At 36.6% G+C, this 21,898-nt stretch overlaps 1 protein-coding gene across 1 annotated transcript in view; it reads left to right on the forward strand.

Moving 5' to 3' along the window:
- The window catches only part of gny (ALG6 alpha-1,3-glucosyltransferase garnysstan), a 75,391-nt gene that overhangs the window by 33,852 nt on the left and 19,641 nt on the right, over window positions 1-21,898 (forward strand). The window contains exons 8-10 of the mRNA XM_090369149.1: window positions 6,326-6,461; window positions 14,472-14,557; window positions 18,332-18,416. Coding sequence (XP_090225275.1) covers window positions 6,326-6,461; window positions 14,472-14,557; window positions 18,332-18,416 — 307 coding nt within the window. The remainder of the gene's footprint in view (window positions 1-6,325; window positions 6,462-14,471; window positions 14,558-18,331; window positions 18,417-21,898) is intronic.

Genomic DNA, 21,898 nt, shown 5'->3' on the forward strand with positions numbered 1-21,898 from the left:
CATGAGCTTTAATTACTGCCTCACACCTGTCTGCCAAATGTAACATTTACTGTCTGCTCCATGGAGGTTAATTTTGGTTCATCAAAGAATATTACAGATTCCCATTGCTCAATTGTCCAATTAGCATGTTCTTTAAGCCCAAATTATCTATATTTTCCTTGCAGATTTTATCAGTAAGTGCTTCTTACAAGGTGGATATATTTCAGACCACTCATCACAAGTCTTCATTAGACAGTCCTCACTTACATTTATTCCATCATGTGGATTTTGTCTGTGGAACTTGCACAGCGATCATAGAGGCATAGATGCTTCAAAATTCTGTTCTAGTGTGCAGTACTTTTGTTTCAGTCCTCTTCCAGATTTTCTTTTGACATCTCTGTTCTCACATTTCTTTTTAAGTAAATTTGACAGTAGACTAGTTACAGCCAACTTTTGCAGCTGCATGTCAACTAAAAAAGCTTTCCTTATCAGGAGCAATAATTTTCTTCCTTGGAACTAACTGAATTGATACCATACCCTGCTGAATAGGAAGTGAAGATAGCAGCAGGTGGATGCTTTAATAAACAAGATGATGCAATACCACTCTAATACAATGTGTGGCTATTAAATAGCAATAATGTTACAATGAAATATTTCCTACTTTACAAATTATCCTTTTAAAAATAATTGCCTTGGACTTGCACACACTGGTCCACAGGTTTCTTCCAAGCACAGAAAGATTTCTGGAAGTCACCTTCTATAAGCCCTTTTAACACTTCAGTTGTTTTTCTGAACATCTTCATTGGACTAAAAATTGGTTCCTTTAAATATACTTTCCAGTTTAGAGAAGAGAAGTCACAAGGGGCTGGGTCTGGCAAGTAGGGTGCATGTTCACACACAGGGGTTTATTTTTTTGCTAGAAAAAGTTGAACAGAGAAGCCTATTATGTGCTGGAGCATCCAACCAGCCTTCCACAATTCAGGTCTCTTCCTTTGGATTTTTTCTTGCAGCCTTGTTAGAAATTCGGTGTACTTTGTTTGATTAACAGTCTGCTTTGGTAAAATGTATTCAGCTATAATAATTCCTTTAATATTGAAGAAAAGAAGCATGGTTTTCATTTTTGATTTTGACATTCTTACGTGTTTTGTTCTTTTTTGTTTTGTCTTCCATTGCATTAGCTGTCTTTTAGTTTCTGGGTTGTACTGGAACAGCCAACTTTCATCCCAAGTAATTACAATACTCGAGAAGTCTGGATCTTTAGTTTTTTCCAAAATATCTTCATCACGCAACACAGCTTGGTCATCACGCAACACAGCAGCAGTCCCCAAGGCAGAATGCCCTGGTCCCAAAGGAACTAGTAATTGTTGGTGACTCTATTCTCGGGGAAACGGGAAACATGCTTTGTAAAAAGGATAGGTGGAACAGGACCAGGGTATGTCTGCCAGGGTCAAAGGTTGATCACGTTGTAGAGCGGATATCATCTTTTAAGGGCACAAAAGGTAATACAGTTGTACACGTTGGCACTAATGATATTAAGAGTAGGGGAATTACTTAACAAGTACAGGTCACTGTTGAAAAAATCCGTGAATTAGGGTTGAATTTGAAAGTGTCTGCAATTCTGCCCAGACACGATAGGAGGGAGTATATGATAAGAGCCCTGTCGATCAATTCGGCCCTGGAAAGATTGTGCAAGGCTCAAGGGGTAGAATTTTTTTCAGCTTGGTCTGTACTTGTTAACAGGAGAGACTGATTCTACAGGGATGGGATACACTTAAATAGAAAGGGTGCAAGAATGTTTGCTGATGCTATCGAGGCAGTGTTAGGTGGGTCGGAAAACTGCTAGATTGGGGGGATATAAGGACTAATAGATTAACAGTAGCCACTGGCAGAGGTGAAAGTGATTCTTGCACTGCTTCTATTGGAATGAGCCGCAGCCTGGAAAATAAGATGCAGGATATTTCAGAGACTGCTGGGAATCATTGGGGTACAAGTAAACACATGGGTTGTGTTAGGGTAGCTAAGAAAAAGAACAGGTGCATGTATACTTGCGTGTACACCGATGCTAGGAGTTTAGTAAATAAATTTGATGAATTTGAGGTATTGCTCAAAACATCAAAGGCAGATATTGTGGGGATTTCAGAGACGTGGTGTCACACAGATATAAGGAATGCAGAACTGGAATTTGGGGAGTATGTCTACAGAAAGGATAGACAGGATAGGAAGGGAGGAGGGGTTATGCTATTAGTTAAGAAATACATAAAATCCAGGGAAGTGAAGCCAGTCGACATTGCTGGACAGTGCAGTGTCGAGTCAGTTTGGTGTGACATAAGCATTGGGAGATCAAAATTGAGAGTAGGAGTGTGCTATAGGCCTAATGACTCTGATGAGTATAATAAGAAACTGTACAGGGAAATAGAGTGGGCCAGTAAATCAGAGAGTCTTATAATGGGGGATTTTAATTTCCCAGATATTGACTGGAATTTGGGGACTGGTCACTCACACACTAGCAAGGCTTTTGTGGATTTATTGGATGATTGTTTTCTACATCAGCATGTTCGGGAGGCAACTAGAAGGAGTAATACTCTTGATTTGATTATCAGTAGTGATTCTTCATGCATTAAGAATCTGCAGGTAAATGAACCACTAGGTGGCAGTGATCACAGTGTGCTGAAGTGGGATTTACTCAAAGCGGTAACTACCACTAGGGGTAAAGGGAAGGGTTATTGCTTTCGTAAAGGCGACTACGGTGGACTGAGACAGTATTTAAATTCTATACAGTGGGACCAACTGATGATGTTACCAACAGCAAATTCAAAATGGGAAGCATTCAAAGAACTTATCTTGAAAGCTACTAGGCTTTACATACCAACTAAGAAATATTGTTCAAGGTTTAGGCCTAAGTGGATGTCAGATGAACTAATGAGACATATGGCAGAGAAGAAAAATGCATGGGAGAGATACAAATTAACACGTGACACAGAAGCCTATGATAGATACAAGTTGATCTGTAACCAAGTTACAAAGGAGGTTAGGCAGGCAAAGGCAGATTACGAGAAATCTTTGGCAAGGGATGCAAAGAAAAACAGCAAAGAGTTCTTTACTTATGTAAACTCTAGAAGGAGGGGGATGAATCAGATTGGTCCACTTGATATCGATGGGTCAACTGTTGATGATCCTGCTCAGGTAGCTAACAAACTAAATGAATATTTTGCATCGACATTCACACATGAGGAGTTATACAGCGAGGGGAATGCCAGAGGTGTATTGAACTCTGGCAGTAAGCTAGAGAATCTTGTAATAACTGAGAGTAAAGTGGAGGAGAAATTGTTGAAGATAATTACAAGAAAGGCACCTGGGGTGGATGGGATCTATCCAGTTAAGTTATATTAAGGGAGGCAGCAAAGGAAGTAAGCAAACCCTAAGCCATAATTATGAGAGCTTCCTTGGACTCAGGGGAAGTACCCATGGACTGGAGATGTGTAAATGTGACCCCAATTCACAAAGGAGGATCTAAGGGCGACACAAGTAATTATAGACCTGTTAGTTTATCTTCTGTTCCCAGAAAATTAATGGAGGCACTGGTTAAAGAAGCACTGCAGGATCATCTAGACAAGACTTCAGTTATAGCTCAGACACAGCATAGTTTTGTTAAAGGGAAGTCTTGCCTGACCAATTTGATTGGATACTATGATGCAGTCACAAAAGAACTGAATGCAGGGAATAACTTTGATATTATATACTTGGATCTTAGAAAGGCTTTTGATACTGTTGCACATGGAAGACTGCTGCACAAATTGGAGCAGTGTGGCATTGGAGGCAAATTGCTGCGATGGATAAAGGGGTAGTTGAGGGGGAGAAGACAGAGAGTGGTAATCAATGGACACTGCTCGTGGACTAATGTTATTAGTGGAGTCCCTCAGGGTTCAGTATTGGGTCCATTATTGTTTTCTGTATTTATAAATGATATTGATGATGGTATATCAAGCTTAATGTCCAAGTTTGCAGACGATACGAAGGTTGGCAGGGTTGTCAGGGACACTACTGACACTATGCTACTGCAACAGGATCTGGAAAGGTTGAGCAGATGGGCTGAGAGGTGCCAAATGAAGTTTAACATTGACAAATGTAAAGTACTACGTTATGGGAAACAGCAACCCCAGAGCAACGTATCAACTCTGTGGTACTACACTGACAGTGGTAGAGAATGAAAGGGACCTGGGGGTGGTTGTGCAGGCAGATATGAAGTTTTCTGAGCAGTGCAGACGGGCAGCAAGAGTAGCTCATGGTGTATTGTTGATGATATATAGGAATTTTTCTAGCAGGGATAAAGAGGTGATTATTCCCTTGTGTAAGGCAATGGTCAGGCCACACCAAGAGTACTGTATACAGGTCTGGAGGCCTCATTTCAAGAAGGATGTAGAGATGCTGGAACGAGTACAGAGAAGGGCAACAAGATTAGTGAATGGAACAAAGGGGTGCTCTTACGAAGAAAGGCTTAAGTTTTGCAAATTACAGTGTCTGGAGACTAGGCACCAGCGAGGTGATCTGATAGAGGTGTATAAAGCCTTGAATGGTTTGAGCATGCTCAATGCTGATGGGATTCTTCCTCTTGCTCAGAATAATCACCTGAGAGGGCATAAATTCAAATTGAGGAAAGACAGATGTAGGATAGACGTGAGGAAATTTGCCTTTAGCCAGCGGGTGGAACAAACTTCCATCCCTTGTCGTGGAAGTTGATAGCCTAAATAAGTTTAAGGCTCAGCTGGACAGGTATTTCGAACGAACAGAGGGGTGAAGTGGAAGTGGTTATTTTTTATTTATATATTTATTTATTTTAATTTTTTTTGTCTTGCTGATGCTGCATAAGCTTGCTTTCTTGCATCAAATGCCTCTACTAATGCTAACTTCGGTGTACTTTGTTTGATTAACAGTCTGCTTTGGTGAAATGTATTCAGCTATAATAATTCCTTTAATATTGAAGAAAAGAAGCATGGTTTTCATTTTTGATTTTGACATTCTTACGTTTTTTGTTCTTTTTTGTTTTGTCTTCCATTGCATTAGCTGCCTTTTAGTTTCTGGGTTGTACTGGAACAGCCAACTTTAATCCCAAGTAATTACAATACTCGAGAAGTCTGGATCTTTAGTTTTTTCCAAAATATCTTCACAAACTTCTCATTCTTTGATCTTCATTCAAAATTTTTGGCACTACCTTGGTACACACTTTTATCATGCCTAAATGTTCAGTTAAAATTTGTCTAACTGTTTTTTTTTTTTGTCCATACTGAGTTCTGATGCAATCATTCTAATGCTTAAACAATGATCACTTCTAGAGTAGTTCATCAATGTTAATTGTAATTTTTGCAAAGCAATTCTTGATTGTTGTTTCCATCATATCTTGACTCCAAACTTGCACAGCAACTAAAACAAAACTGATTTAAGGCCCACTTATATCTACTGTATAAACAGATAGGGAAAACTTACTGAAAGGTGTGGATGGCAGTTTCTCAACTTTAAAATGGAAGTGACTAACAGTAACATATATATGTGTGTATATTAGCATTAATAGAGGCATATAATGCAAGAAAGCAAGCTTATACAGCATCAGCCAAAAAAAAAAAAAAAATACCTTCCCATTTCATCCATCCATTCGCTCCAAATATATACGTGTCGATGTATGAAACATCCTTATTCTTAATTTAGCCCCCACCTTTTTTTGTTTTTATATGTATAGTACTGGATTTCATAGTATTTGCATATTGCAGGATGCAGATACAATCAAAACTGGTATTGTACAGTCTGCTAACCTTTTAATTTAATTTACATTTGTAATTTACTGTGTGTGTGCGTGTGTGTAATAAACAGAAAGGTGTGCATTCTTAATTTTGTGCACATAATAGTTAACTTGAAAAATGGAAATGATTAATAGTCTCATGTTTACATTTGAACTTTTTTTTTTAATTTTCAGCAGAATTAATAAAAGTTATTAAAAATAACAGGTTAAAACTGCAATATTTTAAAATTTTCTTTTAAAAAATACATTTAATAAGTATTACAATCCATTAGTAAAAGGTCAAGTGTTGCTCTACTTCTGGCTGAATTTAAAAAAAAAACCAAAATATAAAGAAAAATTGGGTACCTGTCAGATGCCACAGAACTGTTTTTGTTATGCTTGGCGGTGTTCTGACCACTGCCTGATTGAAGTAACAGCTTTAAATATATTTGGATTATATTGATATTAAATATAATCTGCCAGAATAGTTAAGACTACAAAATAATTAAATAATAATTAGTAATATTTTTAAAATATATTTTCTTTCTTAATGTTTGTGTTTGTGAATTTATATAGGTTTTCAAGATTTTTGAAGCTTTCTACTGTAGTAGTTATTGTTACTGCTGTCAGCTGGGCACCGTTTCTTACTGATATCAGTGATACATTGAATGTTCTATACAGGTTATTTCCATTTAACCGAGGATTGTATGAGGTAATACCTAATTAATAAATTGTGTGAAATTTGTTTTACTAAATCTTTAAGTATTTTAAAAATATGAAATCTTAGGATCAAACCTAAATATAAAAATGCCATTCAGAAATAAAAATATTTTATATTATCTTTAACAACTGTATTAGATGAAGGATTTTTAAATGTTAATTGTTAAATGTCATATTGACAGGAATGTTAATTCTTGTATCTCATAAGTCCCTCACATAGGACAGTTGTTTCAATGAAATTTTGTGAATAAGATATGCTTGCTCATTTAATTTTAAAAAAAAAAATTATATTAGTATGTTATAATCTGATTCTTAACTTTGCCTAAGTTTTTTTTTTTATCCTTTCATATTTGGGATGCCAAGCTTGTCTAGCATATTGCCCATACTGTTTTTGCAGAGTATTGACCACTGCAAAAAATGGGAAATATACTTAAATAAACTTGATAATAGAAGCTAGCAAGTTTCCCTTGATTATGAATAGTTTAAAGTTTCTGTTTATCACTCTTATGCATTGTCTGACAATTAATAAATTGTATGAAATTTGTTTATGAAATCGTTGTAAGTATTTTAAAAATATGAAATCTTAGGATCAAACCTAAATATTAACACCCTAATATGATATAATTAAAATTTTATATTGTTATAATACATATGTATATACATATAATTCAGTATACGTATTCCTTTCTAATTACCTGCATTTGGAAGTGGCACCCTCTTTATAATGACAAAACCTCTATTGCCAAATACCTAAAGTAATGGAAAAAGGGGAGGACTTATGTTTAGAGTCAGGAATAGATAGAAATTGTATGTTTAGTAAAGACACTTTACTACATCAAAGATTTTATAGTTTATTGAAACAAGAGGATAATTATTACAATAGACCCAAATAGTTCCAACAACCAAATAAATTGGCTATGCTTCAGATTTCTCTCGTTGATGCCTGGTTTGGTTCTGTAATATGTACATAGAAAAGTTAACTATATACAAAGAGATCCAAAGATACAAACTTTTGAGTTTTTTAGAAAGTGATACAAAAAGAAAGGCTAATGTATGTTTTTGAAAAATAAATACAATATGATTTGTTTAGTTGTAAACATGAAATGGACCTTACATGGAATTACTACTAACTAGGTTTAGTAACAACACTTTACTACATAAAGTATTTAATTAGTTTACTGGAATGATAGGACAATTATTACAATAGACCCAAACAGTCCCAACAAATAAATTCTATCAACTATGTTTCAGATTTAAACACAAATCTGAAACATAGCTAATTTATTTGTTTGGTGGGACTATTTGGGTCTATTGCAATAATTATTCTCTTGTTCCGACAAACTAATTAAATACTTCACATGGTAAAGCATCTTTATTAAACCTATGTATTTTAAAAAAAAAAATTTCTTGTTTATACTCTGACACAACCACCAGATCAGTGGAGTTTACAAATAATCAATACAAACCATTAACATTATTTAGCAGTCACAGGCTTGAACTCTGGTCCACTCAAAGAGCTCGTGCTATTGCACTCTTGCTCCTGACCACCCAGCAATGTCAGGCCAGTAATGCCACATAATATCCTTCTCAAGTTTAATATAGAAACTGTATATTCTTTGTATCAATATTTTGATACAAACAATATACAGTTTGTTCCGACAAACTAATTAAATACTTCACATGGTAAAACATCTTTATTAAACCTATGTGTTTAAAAAAAAAAATTTCTTGTTTATACTCTGGCACAACCACCAGATCAGTGGAGTTTACAATAAATCATCAATACAAACCATTAATCATATTTAGCAGTCACAGGCTTGAACCCTGGTCCACTCAAAGAGCTCGTGCTATTGCACTCTTGCTCATGACCACCCAGCAATGTCAGGACAGTAATTCCACATAATGTCCTTCTCAAGTTTAATATAGAAACTGTATATTCTAATATAGAAATATTCTAATATGTTTAATATAGACAACGACAATCAATGACAGCGGACTACGTTTGTTGTCCTTTGCCGCATCTAACAACCTGTTTGTTGTCCTTTGCCGCATCTAACAACCTGATCATTGGAAACAGCCATTTCCAGCACCCTCAAAAACATCAACTTACATGGCGAAATCCATCTGGCAAGGACTCAGCAATCCTGGACTACATTTTGATCAATGCCAGATTTCGCTCATCACTCATGGACGTTCGTGCCATGAGGGGACCTGATTGCGGATCTGATCACTACCTCATCCGGGCTAAGGTGCAGCTCAAATTACGGCATGCAAAAAGATCATCTCGGTCAGCCAAGCTGGACTGGAGGCAGCTAATGAATGCTGCCAACAAACAGGCATATCAGATCGCCCTATCCAACCGCTTCGAGATGCTGGCCGTGCCCGAGGATATAAATGAAGAAGAAAAGCAGATCTCTGATGCCATTCTGGAATGTGCCAAGCCCCTATGTCCACCTGCCCGACGTCGAACGCAACCATGGATATCAGACGAGTGCCTCGACCTCGTGGACAAACGGAAACAGGCAAAGTTGGTCGACTTTGAACGGTACCGGCAGCTAAACCGAGAAGTCCGACAAAGAATGACAGCAGAAAGAGAAGCATACTGGAACCAAGTGGCAGACGATCTTGAAGTGGCGGCATCCAAAAACGAGTACCGCACTCTCTACCGCACCCTCAGATGTCTGAGTGGAAAGACCAAATTGACTAGTGACAACATCAAGAATGCTGATGGGACCTTCGTGCGATCACCATCCGAACGCCTGCAACGGTGGAGTGAATTCTTCAAAGCTTTGTATAATCACGACCCACCTCAGGGACTGCCAGAAACAGCACTCTCGATCGACCCCCCTGAGGTCTCCATGGTCGATGTTGAGCCTACAGTAGAAGTGAAAGCAGCCATACAATCCCTGAAGAATGGCAGGGCACCAGGAGTGGACCAAGTCACCATAGAAGCGATCAAAGCCGGGGGAGATGTACTGCTTCGCCGACTACACTCACTCCTCAAAACCATCTGGTGCACTGAACAAATTCTGTTAACATGGAGGAAAGCCATTATCGTACCGATCCACAAGAAAGGTGATAACCGGGACTGCAAGAACTACCGTGGCATCAGCCTCCTTTCCATCATCGGAAAGGTCTTTATGAAGATCATCCAGTCAAGACTGCAAAAACATCGCAAGCAAACCAGTCGAGAAGAACAGGCAGGATTTAGACCCGGGCGAGGATGCTGTGATCAAATCTTTGCCATTCGTCAGCTGATGGAGGAGAGGATCCGGTGTGGACAGCGAACCGTCATTGTTTTCATTGACTTTAAGTCTGCTTTCGACTGTGTCCACCGGCCTGCCTTATGGAAACTACTAGAGGTTGAACATGTACCTCGAAAAGTCATCACACTCCTCCAAACTGCATACAACGGTTTAACCAGCCAGGTGCGCATCCAGAACGATTTATCTGAGGAATTTACCATCCAAACTGGAGTCCGCCAAGGGGATGTAGCCTCCCCGTTGCTTTTCAACATCGTGGTCAACGCCATTATGAGGCAAGCATTCAGAAACAGACAGGGCATACAATATGATAAGGATCACTATGTGACTGACCTGATGTTTGCTGATGATAGTGCTATCCTTGCCGGTAACGACACTGAAGCCACGGACATCCTCTACGACATTGCCCGCATTGCCCGGCCATACGGTTTGAAGATCAATGCTGGTAAGACAAAGGCCCTGACAACAGATGGGTCGCAAGCCACCATCTATCTCGAAGGCGTCCAGATCGAGCAAGTGCAGGACTTTAAATACCTTGGGTCGCTGGTCTAGGAGAAGAAAGTTGCATCCACCATGGAAATCCACAGCAGAATTGGACAGGCGGCCACTGTGTTCGCCTCGCTCAAATGGTGTCTGTGGAAGAGGACCAACATTTCCACAAAGACTAAAATCAGACTCTTCCGGACTTTGATCCTGCCCATTCTTCTTTACGGATCGGAAACATGGATTTGTCTCAAGTTAGATTTGAACAAACTTGAGGTATTCCAAATGCGATGCCTGCGGCAGATCTTGGGCATCTCTCTTCGCGACCGCATCACTAATGATACCATCTGCGCCAGATGCCAACAGCAACCAACCATTGCCGACCAAATCCAGAGGCGAAGGCTCAGATGGTTTGGCCACGTATGTAGAATGGGCACGAACAGAATACCATCCACACTCCTTTGGAGACAACGACCCACCCAATGGAGCATCCAACGGACCGTGCCTAGGAAAACATGGGCCAAGCAAGTGGAAGATGACTTGAAGAGCCGACGTCTCGACCTTAACCAGGCCAGGACTGAAGCCATGGATCGTAAGGTATGGAAGAACATCACAGAGCAAGTCTGAAACCCTGCGGCACCTACAGCAGCATACTGGTTGCGTGGCCAACCGCTTCCCCCAGCTGCCAGTTAAGGACCAAAGAAGAAGAAGAAGAATATAGAAACTGTATATTCTTTGTACAGTAATACCCCGACTTACGCGAACTCGGAGTTACGCGGTTCTTGATTTTTTCGTTTGGCAACGCTGCCGCCCACTATCTTCAAGGTCGTTTTTCATATGTTATCGATATCCGGTGCAACGGCGGAGATTGAGAGCGAAAGATGAACAAAATTCAACTTTGCTGCTTTTATGTTTTTTATATCAGTGAAGTTTTTTATATCACATTTCACCATAATAACATAAAAACCAACACAATTCCAGCTATCGGTATAATCGCAAATGCAATTAGATCGAGTTTACTACCAGTTTATAACAGATTTCACTAGCAGAAACGCAACTGGATTTTTATTGTTTTATGGTAGTAACCCCTAGAAATGTGAGGTGTTAATAGTGTATCTCTGCCTTTATGGTGTTGTTTATTCAGTTGCTACATGCGCGCAGCTTTGTTTATGCGTATCAAGCGTGCTCCTCGTTTTGTAATTGTGCTTTATTCCCTAAAAATTAGTAAAATTAAAAGGTGTGAAAAGGAAGCGTCCTGGTGAAGACACTGCAGATTCAGAGAGAAAAAGAAAAGCAATTATCGATAAACAGAGGCGGACTGGATCAAAAATTCTTACCCGGGAAAATTTATAGTGGCCTCACACTATGGTTTATGGCCAAAATCACACTGGCCCACCGGGGTTTCCCCGGTAAGGCTTATGGCCAGTCCGCCTCTGTCGATAGAGAAAAAATATGAAATTGTGAAACGCTTTGAGCGAAATGAAAGACCATGTGATATTGCACGTGCTACAGGCCTAAATGAAGCAACGGCGAAAAGCACATGACAATTGCAAACTTGACAGGTTGAAAATTGAAAAGATCTCAATTGTAAAGGGCTTAAAAATTTTAGAAAACATAGACTCCAACGAAGAACGCGTTATAGCTACAAAGCAAGGAATAAAAAAATTATTAGCTTGCTACGAAGAAATTCTGCGTGAAAAAAAGGAACGCGCTGTGTCGTCAGACGAATTTGTTAGATTTTATGAAGCCATCGACATCGAAATAACTTTTTAACGTAAGTCATTTGTTTTTTTAATACATATTTTGTATTAATATGTATAAAGAACTGCAATTTTATTAATATTTTTCTTCTAAACTAGTGTTTTTGTTAGTCCTTGGTCCCAATTAAGCAAAATTTATATGTATTTATATGCAAAGTTGTACCCCGACTTACGCGATTTTCGTCGGACCCACCTATCGCGTAACTTCGGGGTATTACTGTATCAATATTTTGATGATTAAAATAAATCCCTCATGAAATTTTCTCTGTAGTGCAAACAAGCTGGTGAATAACCTATAGGATTCTATCAGTTATATATAGGAACTTTGCCTGTCGGGCTGGAGTGATTATCCCATTGTATAAGGCAATGGTTATGCTGCATACACATTTGAAAACCTCATTTTAGGAAGGAAGTAGATCTGTTGGAAAGGGTGCAAAGAATAAAAACAAGATTAGTTAGGTGCACAAAAGGATATTCTTACCAAGAAAGGCTGGAGTTCTGTAAACTTTCTCTGAAAATTAGGCATATGCAGGATGATATAATTGAAGTGTATAAAGCTTTAAAAGGGCTAAGTAAACTAAATGCTGATGGCATCTTTGCTCTTTTTTTTTTTTTTTTTTTTTTTTGAGATGAAACACATGAAAGGGCATATGTTTATATTGGAAAAGATAGCAGCAGGATGCAGTATAGATGTACAGAAATTTGTATTTAGCCAAAGAGTAATCAATTATTAGAATAAACTTCCACCTAGCATTGTGTGAAGGCTGGTAATTTGAATAAATTTAGAGAAGGTTTGAACAAATTATTTGAAGGAATGGATGGATGTTGGGGTTTTTTTGTTTTTGCTGGTGCTGTATATACTCTTTGCTTTCATACATCATATTGCCAATACTTAAACTAATACTAAAATGAAAATTGATCTTACTAATTATTGATCATCACTGAACAAAATTGTTTTTTAAAAAAATTTAAAGTAAGGTGTGCAAAGTGAGGACTGATTTGATTATGGTGTGACTGCACTGAACCATGTCTCTGCTCTCTTAACTTGGAAAAGTGAAAGACATGGTCAGTTTTCCAAGCTAATCTATGCTGCTTCAGTTTTCCAAGCTCGCTCTGTGTACAGAAAAATGAATTTATAAAGTAATCCGTTGTTTATGTGGGAAGATAGTTTGTGATTTCAAATTCTTTACATTTTGTAAAACAATTGTGCATCTGAAAAATAACCTTTAATAAAAAAAAAATAAAATAAATATTTAAACTGACCATTATCATATAATTGTGCAACCAGACCTTTAAAATCCAGCAATCTTATGACCAGATTTCTGCTCAATCTTGAAATTTTATGGAATTTAGGTGTATAATCCCATTGTGAACTACAGATTCACCATTACATAAAGCCAAGTGGTCACACATGAGAGTGTAAAACTACACATACTTTGTATGGACCATGGTTCAAGCCTGTGTGACCGATAATTATGGTTAAGGATTGATTGTATTCATTGTCAAAATAACTAACTGCTGTGACCTGGTGGTCATGCCGGACTATAAACAAGAACTTTTAACCCCTGGCTTGTAACTGTGATGTGATTGGTATAGGCACATACTATACATTCATATAACAATGCATGAACTAAAAGCAAAGCATGAAGTGCAAGCTTACCATTCTGTTTTTTTTTTTTTTTTTTTTTTTGTAAATTACTGTAAGTTTTCTCCCATTAATGCTTTTTTTCTTGCTTACTTTTTTAAACTGTAGATAGATTGCATTTAAAATTTCTTTTCTGAAAAAATTGACTATCTGAAAGGGCCTCAGTCCAAATTGTTTTGGATAACTATTATACTTTGTATTATATTAAATTATATATATATTAATTGCCGACCAGGCTAGCTGGGTGGGTCAAGTGCCTGCCTGGCAACCCAAAGGTCGCGTGTTCGAATCCCGCCTCAGGCTTGGATCAGAGTACTGCAAAAATCTTGGGAGGTGCATTATGGCCATAGAAGCCAATGTGCCAACACCTAACTAAAACAAAAAAATATATATATATATTAATTATCACTCTCTCTCTCTCTCTCTCTCACACACACACACACACACACACACACACACACACACACACACACACACACACACACACACACACAGAGTTATTACAAATGAATAACATTAAAAATTTATTATGAGTAAACTAAACAAAATACAAAAGCGTTTCTTCATAACTTATGAACATACTAAGTTCCTGACACCACCGGTAGCACTTTGAATGTAAGCTGTCAAAATGGTGAACCAAGCAGAGAAGGCACAATTCATTACATGGTTTTTTGGCTCATCAGGGTTACCTGTGAACATTTGGATGCATTTCATATTAGGCTTTCTCCTCTTTTTTTTTTTTTTTTTGTGTTGTTAAAATGAAGTGAATGCATACATATTCACATTTTATTCAAACACATAATAAACACACTGTGAGCTAATGATAATTTTTTATTTCCATTTATTTAAAGGATAAAGTGGCAAATTTTTGGTGTGTGTTCTCAGTTTTGGTGAAATTAAAGTCTTTGTTTTCCATTTCTACACTTGCTTTAATCAGGTAACTAAATTGATATATATTAAAATATTTAAGTATTACGCATTTTATTTTAAACTTTTTTTAATATAATCAAGAATTATGAAACTTAATTGAAGGAAAAGTAATACATGTTATTTTACATTTTAACCCCTGGCTTGTAACTGTGAACAAGAAATTTTTTTGTGAATCAATAATTTTATACAAATGAATTACAACTACATGATTTATTACTTTAGTAAAGATTGTTTGGTAGTCAGTTAAATGTAAATGAGATATATTTCAGTTTTAAAAAATTTCTATAGTATTTCATATGAATGTGCCATTGCTGTTTTTAGAGAAACCAACTTTTTTTTATGCTAGTATTGTTACTAGCAATGAGCTTCCATAATTACTTAACTGTAGGTATTCCAAAGTTATAGAAGTTAATAAAACCATTGACATACATCATGTAGTGAGAGTGACAAATGAAGACATTTTAGTTAATGTTACATTGAAAGACTGGTAATTGTAATTGTGTAATGATTCCCAAACTAAAACTATTCCCTCATGGATAGCACAGTGATTATGATCACTATGTTTTTGCCATATAAAAAACGGCATGGATTCTAATTCGTTGAGCCAGAAGGAATTTGCATGAACTTGATAATTTTCATAGTCATGGCTACTCAGTATCAGGCATAAATTTTAACCCCTCCCCCCCCAAAAAAAATCCTTGGTGTTTTTATCCAGCAAAATAAATAAACCAACCATAGAATACATGCAATTTACAGATACAATAATATGGTGCCTCATGATCTTAGTTGCTGCCAAAAAAAAAAAACAATAAAATCAAATGGAATTAACACAGTTACATAATACAAACTTTTTTTCTCCTGTAAAATCCAATTATTCCCCTGCTCTTATGGTCGTTCAGACCATAAGAGCAGGGGAATCTAGGTGTACACAATAATATTTTTATCTCTAGCCATGAGTAGAAAAAGTACACTCAGAATGTGGAGGGCCTTCTGTGTGGAAACCAGTTTACTTGCAACAAAAAAGGACAGTTGCTCAGTTAAACATGGAGTTAGCTGTAATTTGAGCAGGCATTAGTTGGCTGTATCCATTAGATATCTTAATTTTAGATCTTTCCTGTGTGAGAAGTGAACCAGTTGTGAGTCACCAAATCCTAATTTGAAACCAACAGGAAAAATGAAGTGACCAACAATTTCATTGATGTGCAAATAATTTGTGAAAGTTAGTGAATCACAAGAGAGTTTGTCTTTCATGAAATGTGGAGTCAACATTGCCCCTGATGGAACAGAATATGGTACTCCCAAAAACTTATTAGGAATAATAAGTTTTTGGCATTCCATGATGAGTAAAGTTTCATTCTAAGCTGATAATTTGTTTAGTAAGCACCTGTGAATCCATATGCAATGAAATATTTTTCCCAAAATTTGCCTTATAAAATGTGGATACACCTTATCAAGAAAATGTGGTATTCCATACTTATAAAAATGAATGTTCTGTTATATTATTTTTAAGCATATTATTGTTCTACTAGCCGCAAGGTTAATTAGAGAGAATGAGTTTGATACCTTGTATAAAAGAAATTGCAAAATTCATTTTTAAATCTGTTTTCATTCTTATCTTTCCTACATTGATATATTGCATTCATATATGGTTCTGTGTAATACACTATTATAATGCACATTATTAGGATATAAAGGTGTGGGCTGTATGCAAAAACATGTAAATCGGAAAGTTATCATAGTGTATGATGGACTTGCTATAAGGCTGTGTAACCCAAATAGTGCCCAAATCAGTCCACTGACAGTGTGGAACAAAGGATTTCACAGACTTCTAAAAAATTGCAATTGTCAGTGCGTGCTTAATAGAGAGAGCAGCGGCACTTGTTGAGCATCCAAAAATTAATGTCATTTGAGTCTTTAATGAATAGAAAAACATTCCAGTAAGCATCCATAAACAGCCACAACTGTGGCCAAAAATGCAGGGTGGCAGAACAAAGTGATCAATATCTGGGGCAGATTATTAAGTGTAATTATTGCCAAATGATGAAAGAGTTAACCTCTGCATTTAATTCAAGAACATCACAAGGCATCAGTATTCACACTGTGCAAAGAATCTTACAGTGAACATATTGTGGGAATAAAAGACTTCTCGGAAGCTGCAGATCTCTCACACCACCCAGAAAATAGAGCTGCAATTAGTGCCAGAAAGTAAAGGATAAACAAAGGCGGATTCGAGGCAAGCAGTGCAGTGATCCTTGATTTACACTTTTTGTGAATGAAGAAGGGGTGTGTATATGGAAGAAACCACACAAGTCATGATGTGGGGCATATTTCATGGCATACCTTTGGTTTCTAATTCCATTAGACAGCACCAGGAATGTAAGAGCATATCTGAACATCATTGCAGATGAGATACATCTGGCAATGTTGCATGTTTTTCAAGGCAACATTGTTGCATTGTTATCTTGAAAGTGCTGTGGACAGAGGTACTTTGAAAATGATAATGCAGTGATCCTCTGTTCCAAATGTGTGAAAGAATGATTTGAAGAATGCAAGGAAGACTTGAATAGCTGCCCTCACTATCCTACTGTTTGGATCTCAGTCCCATTGAGCATCTGTGGGTTGAACTGGAAAGGCATGTTCATTGCAGTCCTTCACCCACATGAATCCAGAAATTTGAGGACTGTTTTGTTACCTGAATGGTTTTAATATTCCTCCTGTAACTTTCTAACACCTTGTTGACTCCATACAGTATCGTGTTGGGCCAGTGACAGTCCAACATGTTGTTAGTCCATGGTTCGTAATATGCCTCAAAAGGTATTCATTATCTTTTTTAAGACCTCTTATTCCAACCACCTGGTATAGAGTAAATACACCATACATTTCTGTTAATCCAGAATCTTTCAGTGTAAAACTGACAAATAAGATATAGTAATGAATGTGGTTAAAGAAATGCTTCAGTTTGTTAAACAGGTGGTTTGACATAGCCAAGTGGACAGGTACAAGGAAGAAGCACATGCACTCTGAGTGGATTATGGTTCAAGGGTACATGACTTCTAAATATGGTTAATGATTTTATTCAAAATAATCAATGTAAACTCCTCTGAGCTAGTGGTCATGCCAGAGTATAAACATTATCATTGGGTCTACCATATATTACTGCCTAAATTGCAACCCACATCCATTTTTTTCCCCCATTTAATAAACATATGAAATAAAAATGGATTTATGATAATGCTTTCATGGGCTGGTTTTAATGGTTTTATCTTCAATTAAATAGTGGCAATACATTATCCTTAAATGAATGCATATATTGATTGCATCATGGTTTTATGTTATGATTTACTCTTAATTATGCAATGATCTGTTTTTTCAGCTAAAAGTAAAAAGGTTTTTTTATTAAAAAAGAAAATAAGTGCATTATTTGAGAAATCACTCAGTGGATTTAAGATTTTTGCTAAATTATAGAATGTCATTAATGAGTTGTTCGCAAAATGTTTAATATCTGTCATTTATAAAAGTTCATTAGTGATAGATATTTTAGTACCAGAGTTAATTTATTGTTATCAAACATTAAAGTTAAAAAATATATTATTTTTATGAAAAATATATAATCCTCCCCTTACCTCCCAAATTTTAACTCTGAAATTTTGATTATTTAATCTAATGAAATCAAATTAAATTTAATCTAGTCTAATTTAATCAAATGCTATAAGCTATGTGTTTCATACGTACAGTTTTATTAATATTGAAAACATTGATAATTTTGTTTTCTCTGTTTCAGTGGAATTACAACTCTAATAGCAGTTTTGCCTTCTTCCCTGCACTTGTTATATAACCCAACATTTTCTACTTTTAGAATTGCCTTAGTAAGTATTTTGGAACAGCAGCTCAAAGTTTTAATATGATATGAGATTGAAAAATCAAATAAGAAAATAAATTTGTGGGTAATATTTTTTGGTACAAATTTAAAATAAAATCTGTTTACAGATTTTATTTTAATCTGTATTGAAACCTGCAACTGCTGAAACCCAGAATTTGGCATTTGTATATCCTTTTTAGGCTAAATGGAACATTAACACACAATGACCAATAAAAAAATGTATCCCTTATGGCAGGGGCCAGCAACCTTTTTTGAGTGAAGAGCCATTTTTGATCTAATTAAAAAAAAAAAAAAAAAAAAGAAAGAATCCGAAGAACCGCATCTCAGCTCAAGCTGGGATGAGGGGGGTGTAGTATTTTAAGATATGGAATAGAGTGGGAAGGTGTTTTATTAAAAAATATATTTTTTGAAATATTATTTATTAATACTGAAAAAACGTAACAAATATCCAATTAGGCATGAATTAATGTGACTTTTGCTGCTGAACTTCTTGAGCGAGTCTCTCAACATCAGGCGACTATGTGTAATTTTCATCATTAAACATGCTGAGAGACTTGCATTGTTCAGACGGTGCCTTGATTTATTTTTAATATAGTTCAGGTTTGAAAATATTTGCTCGTGAAAATATGTAGCTTGTCATATATGTTGGCTAAAAGTTAAAGAGCCGCAGGTTGCTGACCCCTGCCTTATGGCATAGATATATTAACCAAAATATGAGAAAACTTGTTTTAGTGTGAGAACAGGTAACCTTGGCTTGTACATACTGTAGCATGTCTGGAAGGTGCCAGTATAGCTGTTATACCATTTTTGTTGCATTGCAGCCTCTTTATTGATATGGTTGAAGGTGAATGAGTTGAAGGACATCTCATAAAGTCTACATATAATGAAGTTCTAGTAACTGAGGGGACCATGGAAAAATGTCTCACTTTGACATTTATAAATACATTTGACACATTGGATAGTACACACTGTTGTCTTGAATGTGTCCAGCATTATATGCAGGGGAAAAAAATGCATGTGATAGGTGCAAATATAGTCTTTCCAGCACTAGGACTCTTGCTGGCACTTTTTCTCATATAAATTAGTATGAGAAAATAACTCATGTTATAAGAAATTCTCACACCATAATTCCACCACCATAGATGTGTAATGTCAACATAAACCCAGGAAGCAATGTTCCTGGGTTTAGTGTCACACATGCTGTCTTCTGTCCATACTTGAAAGGTACGTTGGGATTCATTGAACTACAGCACTTTTATCCATTGTTGACTGATACCCCAGTAATTATCCTTTTCAACACCTTGTTGACTCCGTGCTACATTGTGTCATAGTAGTATTTTCTTGGCACCTCTGCAACTGAGGTATTGAGTACTAAACTGTGTTCCTGTTCCATTGAGTACCAAACTGTGTTTCTGTTCCTTGAAAATCTATTATCAAACAGATCTTCAAGTGTATAAAGACCCTTGCATGGTCTGTGAAATTACTGTACTAGATAGCTACACTCCTTTAGAACTTGTATTTTTTTTTTTTCCCCATCTTAGAAAGGCAATAGCAAAGGCATGGAATGCAGGGAAGTATGCCGTAGGTGGCCTTTTAAGAAGCACAGTTCAAGTTGTGCACCACAAGACACCATTAAAGAAAATACAGCATACATGAATTTTTCAAGGAATTAAGTTTATATTTTAAGAAATAATATAAAACTTTTAAAGCAACAAAATAAGTCTACTGTAGGAACTAATGTCAGCCTTCTTTTAACTATAAAAAATCCTGAATTTAGAATGTAATACATTCTACATTCATCGTAGGGAACCAATAGGTAGTCTTACAGTACAGTATGCTAAAATGCTATATTAGCATTAGCATTAGTAGAAGCATATGACGCAAGAAAGCAAGCTTATATAAACAGCATACATGGAGTAATATGGCCTTAGTCTCTGATGCTCCTAAACCCCACTACATCTCCAGATCATGTTGGAAGCACCAACTCTTGTCACCTGTCATAATTTGCTTCAAAATGTCAGGGTCATCTTCAAAAGATTCGAGGAAATCTCAACAACAGTCAATTCTTTGTTTGCTTTTGCTCTGTGTTCAACGTGCATGGCACAAATCATGAACAAACCTTTCATTTCCCTCAATCATTTTTTTAAAATGTTGCAAACTGTTTCTTGATTAATGTTCAACATATCAGTGATTACACAGGTGGTGATTCTTTGGTCTTTGATCACAAGATTGCAGACTCTCAATGTTTCCTTCAGTTTGAAAGGAAACCAACTGTCCCAGTCTGGGGTTATACTCATTCAACTCACATCTGTCATGAAAGTGCACTTGAACACATGCATACTCATCTATAGACACTCAGATAGACACTCATCTCCATAAACCTATTTCAAGTCTTTGAACGCTTCTGTCACACTTTTGCCAAACTTTAAATAAAATTTATACTGAACATTGCTCCATCTTCAGATTTCTGATAAAGCACATGACCAACATCTTGTTATAACTGCCACGACTTGAGAACTACTGAAGTGAAGTTAAATGCATGTGCTCTATTGAAATAGCACACTCTAGTTCGAGTGATGCACTATTTTTTAATGTAGAATTCTGGTGCGGACAGGGAATATCAGAACCATTATTTAATTGGCAGACTATGTATTGATGTTCATGACATCACATGATTGATGCATGTGACAAATCAGAACAGTGTTCCAGTGGACTTTGGTCCATTCCAAGCCCTGATAAAAATCCATGATTCACTGCAATATTTCTGCAAGTAAACAATCCATAACCTGCCCTCAGGATTTTACTGTTATCATCAGTAATTCGTGAGTACTATTCCCACCAACAGTTTGTTATTTATGGAAGTAAACAGTCTATTATAGAAAAAAAATAATGGAAGTGAGACTAAAAACTATGCACAAATGGAAATTGGAATGCATGATGGATTAGCACCAGTAAATACCATCAGGTATTTGGAATGATATGTACTATAATTATAAATAAATGTACCTAGTTTTAATGAGTTTGAAACAGCAGAAAGAAATTCCAATTTTCCAGTACAAAGAACAAAGTTCAATATAGATATGGAACCAAGAAGTAAAAATGTACAATTGGGGAAGCACTGTTGTCAGGAAAATGTAGTGTCAGCAAATCAAACCTGTTCATCAAGTTGTTTGTTTGTTTGTTTGTTATTTTGTTTTTAGGAGCATTAGCAACTAAGGCCATATTGCTCCAGGGATATGTGGTGGTCATTCCCTGACCTTTCCGCGTCCTCCGTATTTGGTGGTCACAGGCTCAAACCCCGGTCTAATCAAGAAGCGTGTGCTATGCACTGCTGCTCCTGCCCCCCTGGCTACGGAGGCACCGGCCATCAAGTGAACTGTTAGCAAATCATACCTGTCACGCAAGTATACTTTTAGGTAGTTGGTGTCAGGAAACCAAACAGAACCTGTATATGATACTCAAAATTAA

The sequence above is a fragment of the Mastigoproctus giganteus genome, chromosome 1 (assembly GCF_048544385.1).
Source record: "Mastigoproctus giganteus isolate SK-2022 chromosome 1, ASM4854438v1, whole genome shotgun sequence".
Taxonomy (NCBI): domain Eukaryota; kingdom Metazoa; phylum Arthropoda; class Arachnida; order Uropygi; family Thelyphonidae; genus Mastigoproctus; species Mastigoproctus giganteus.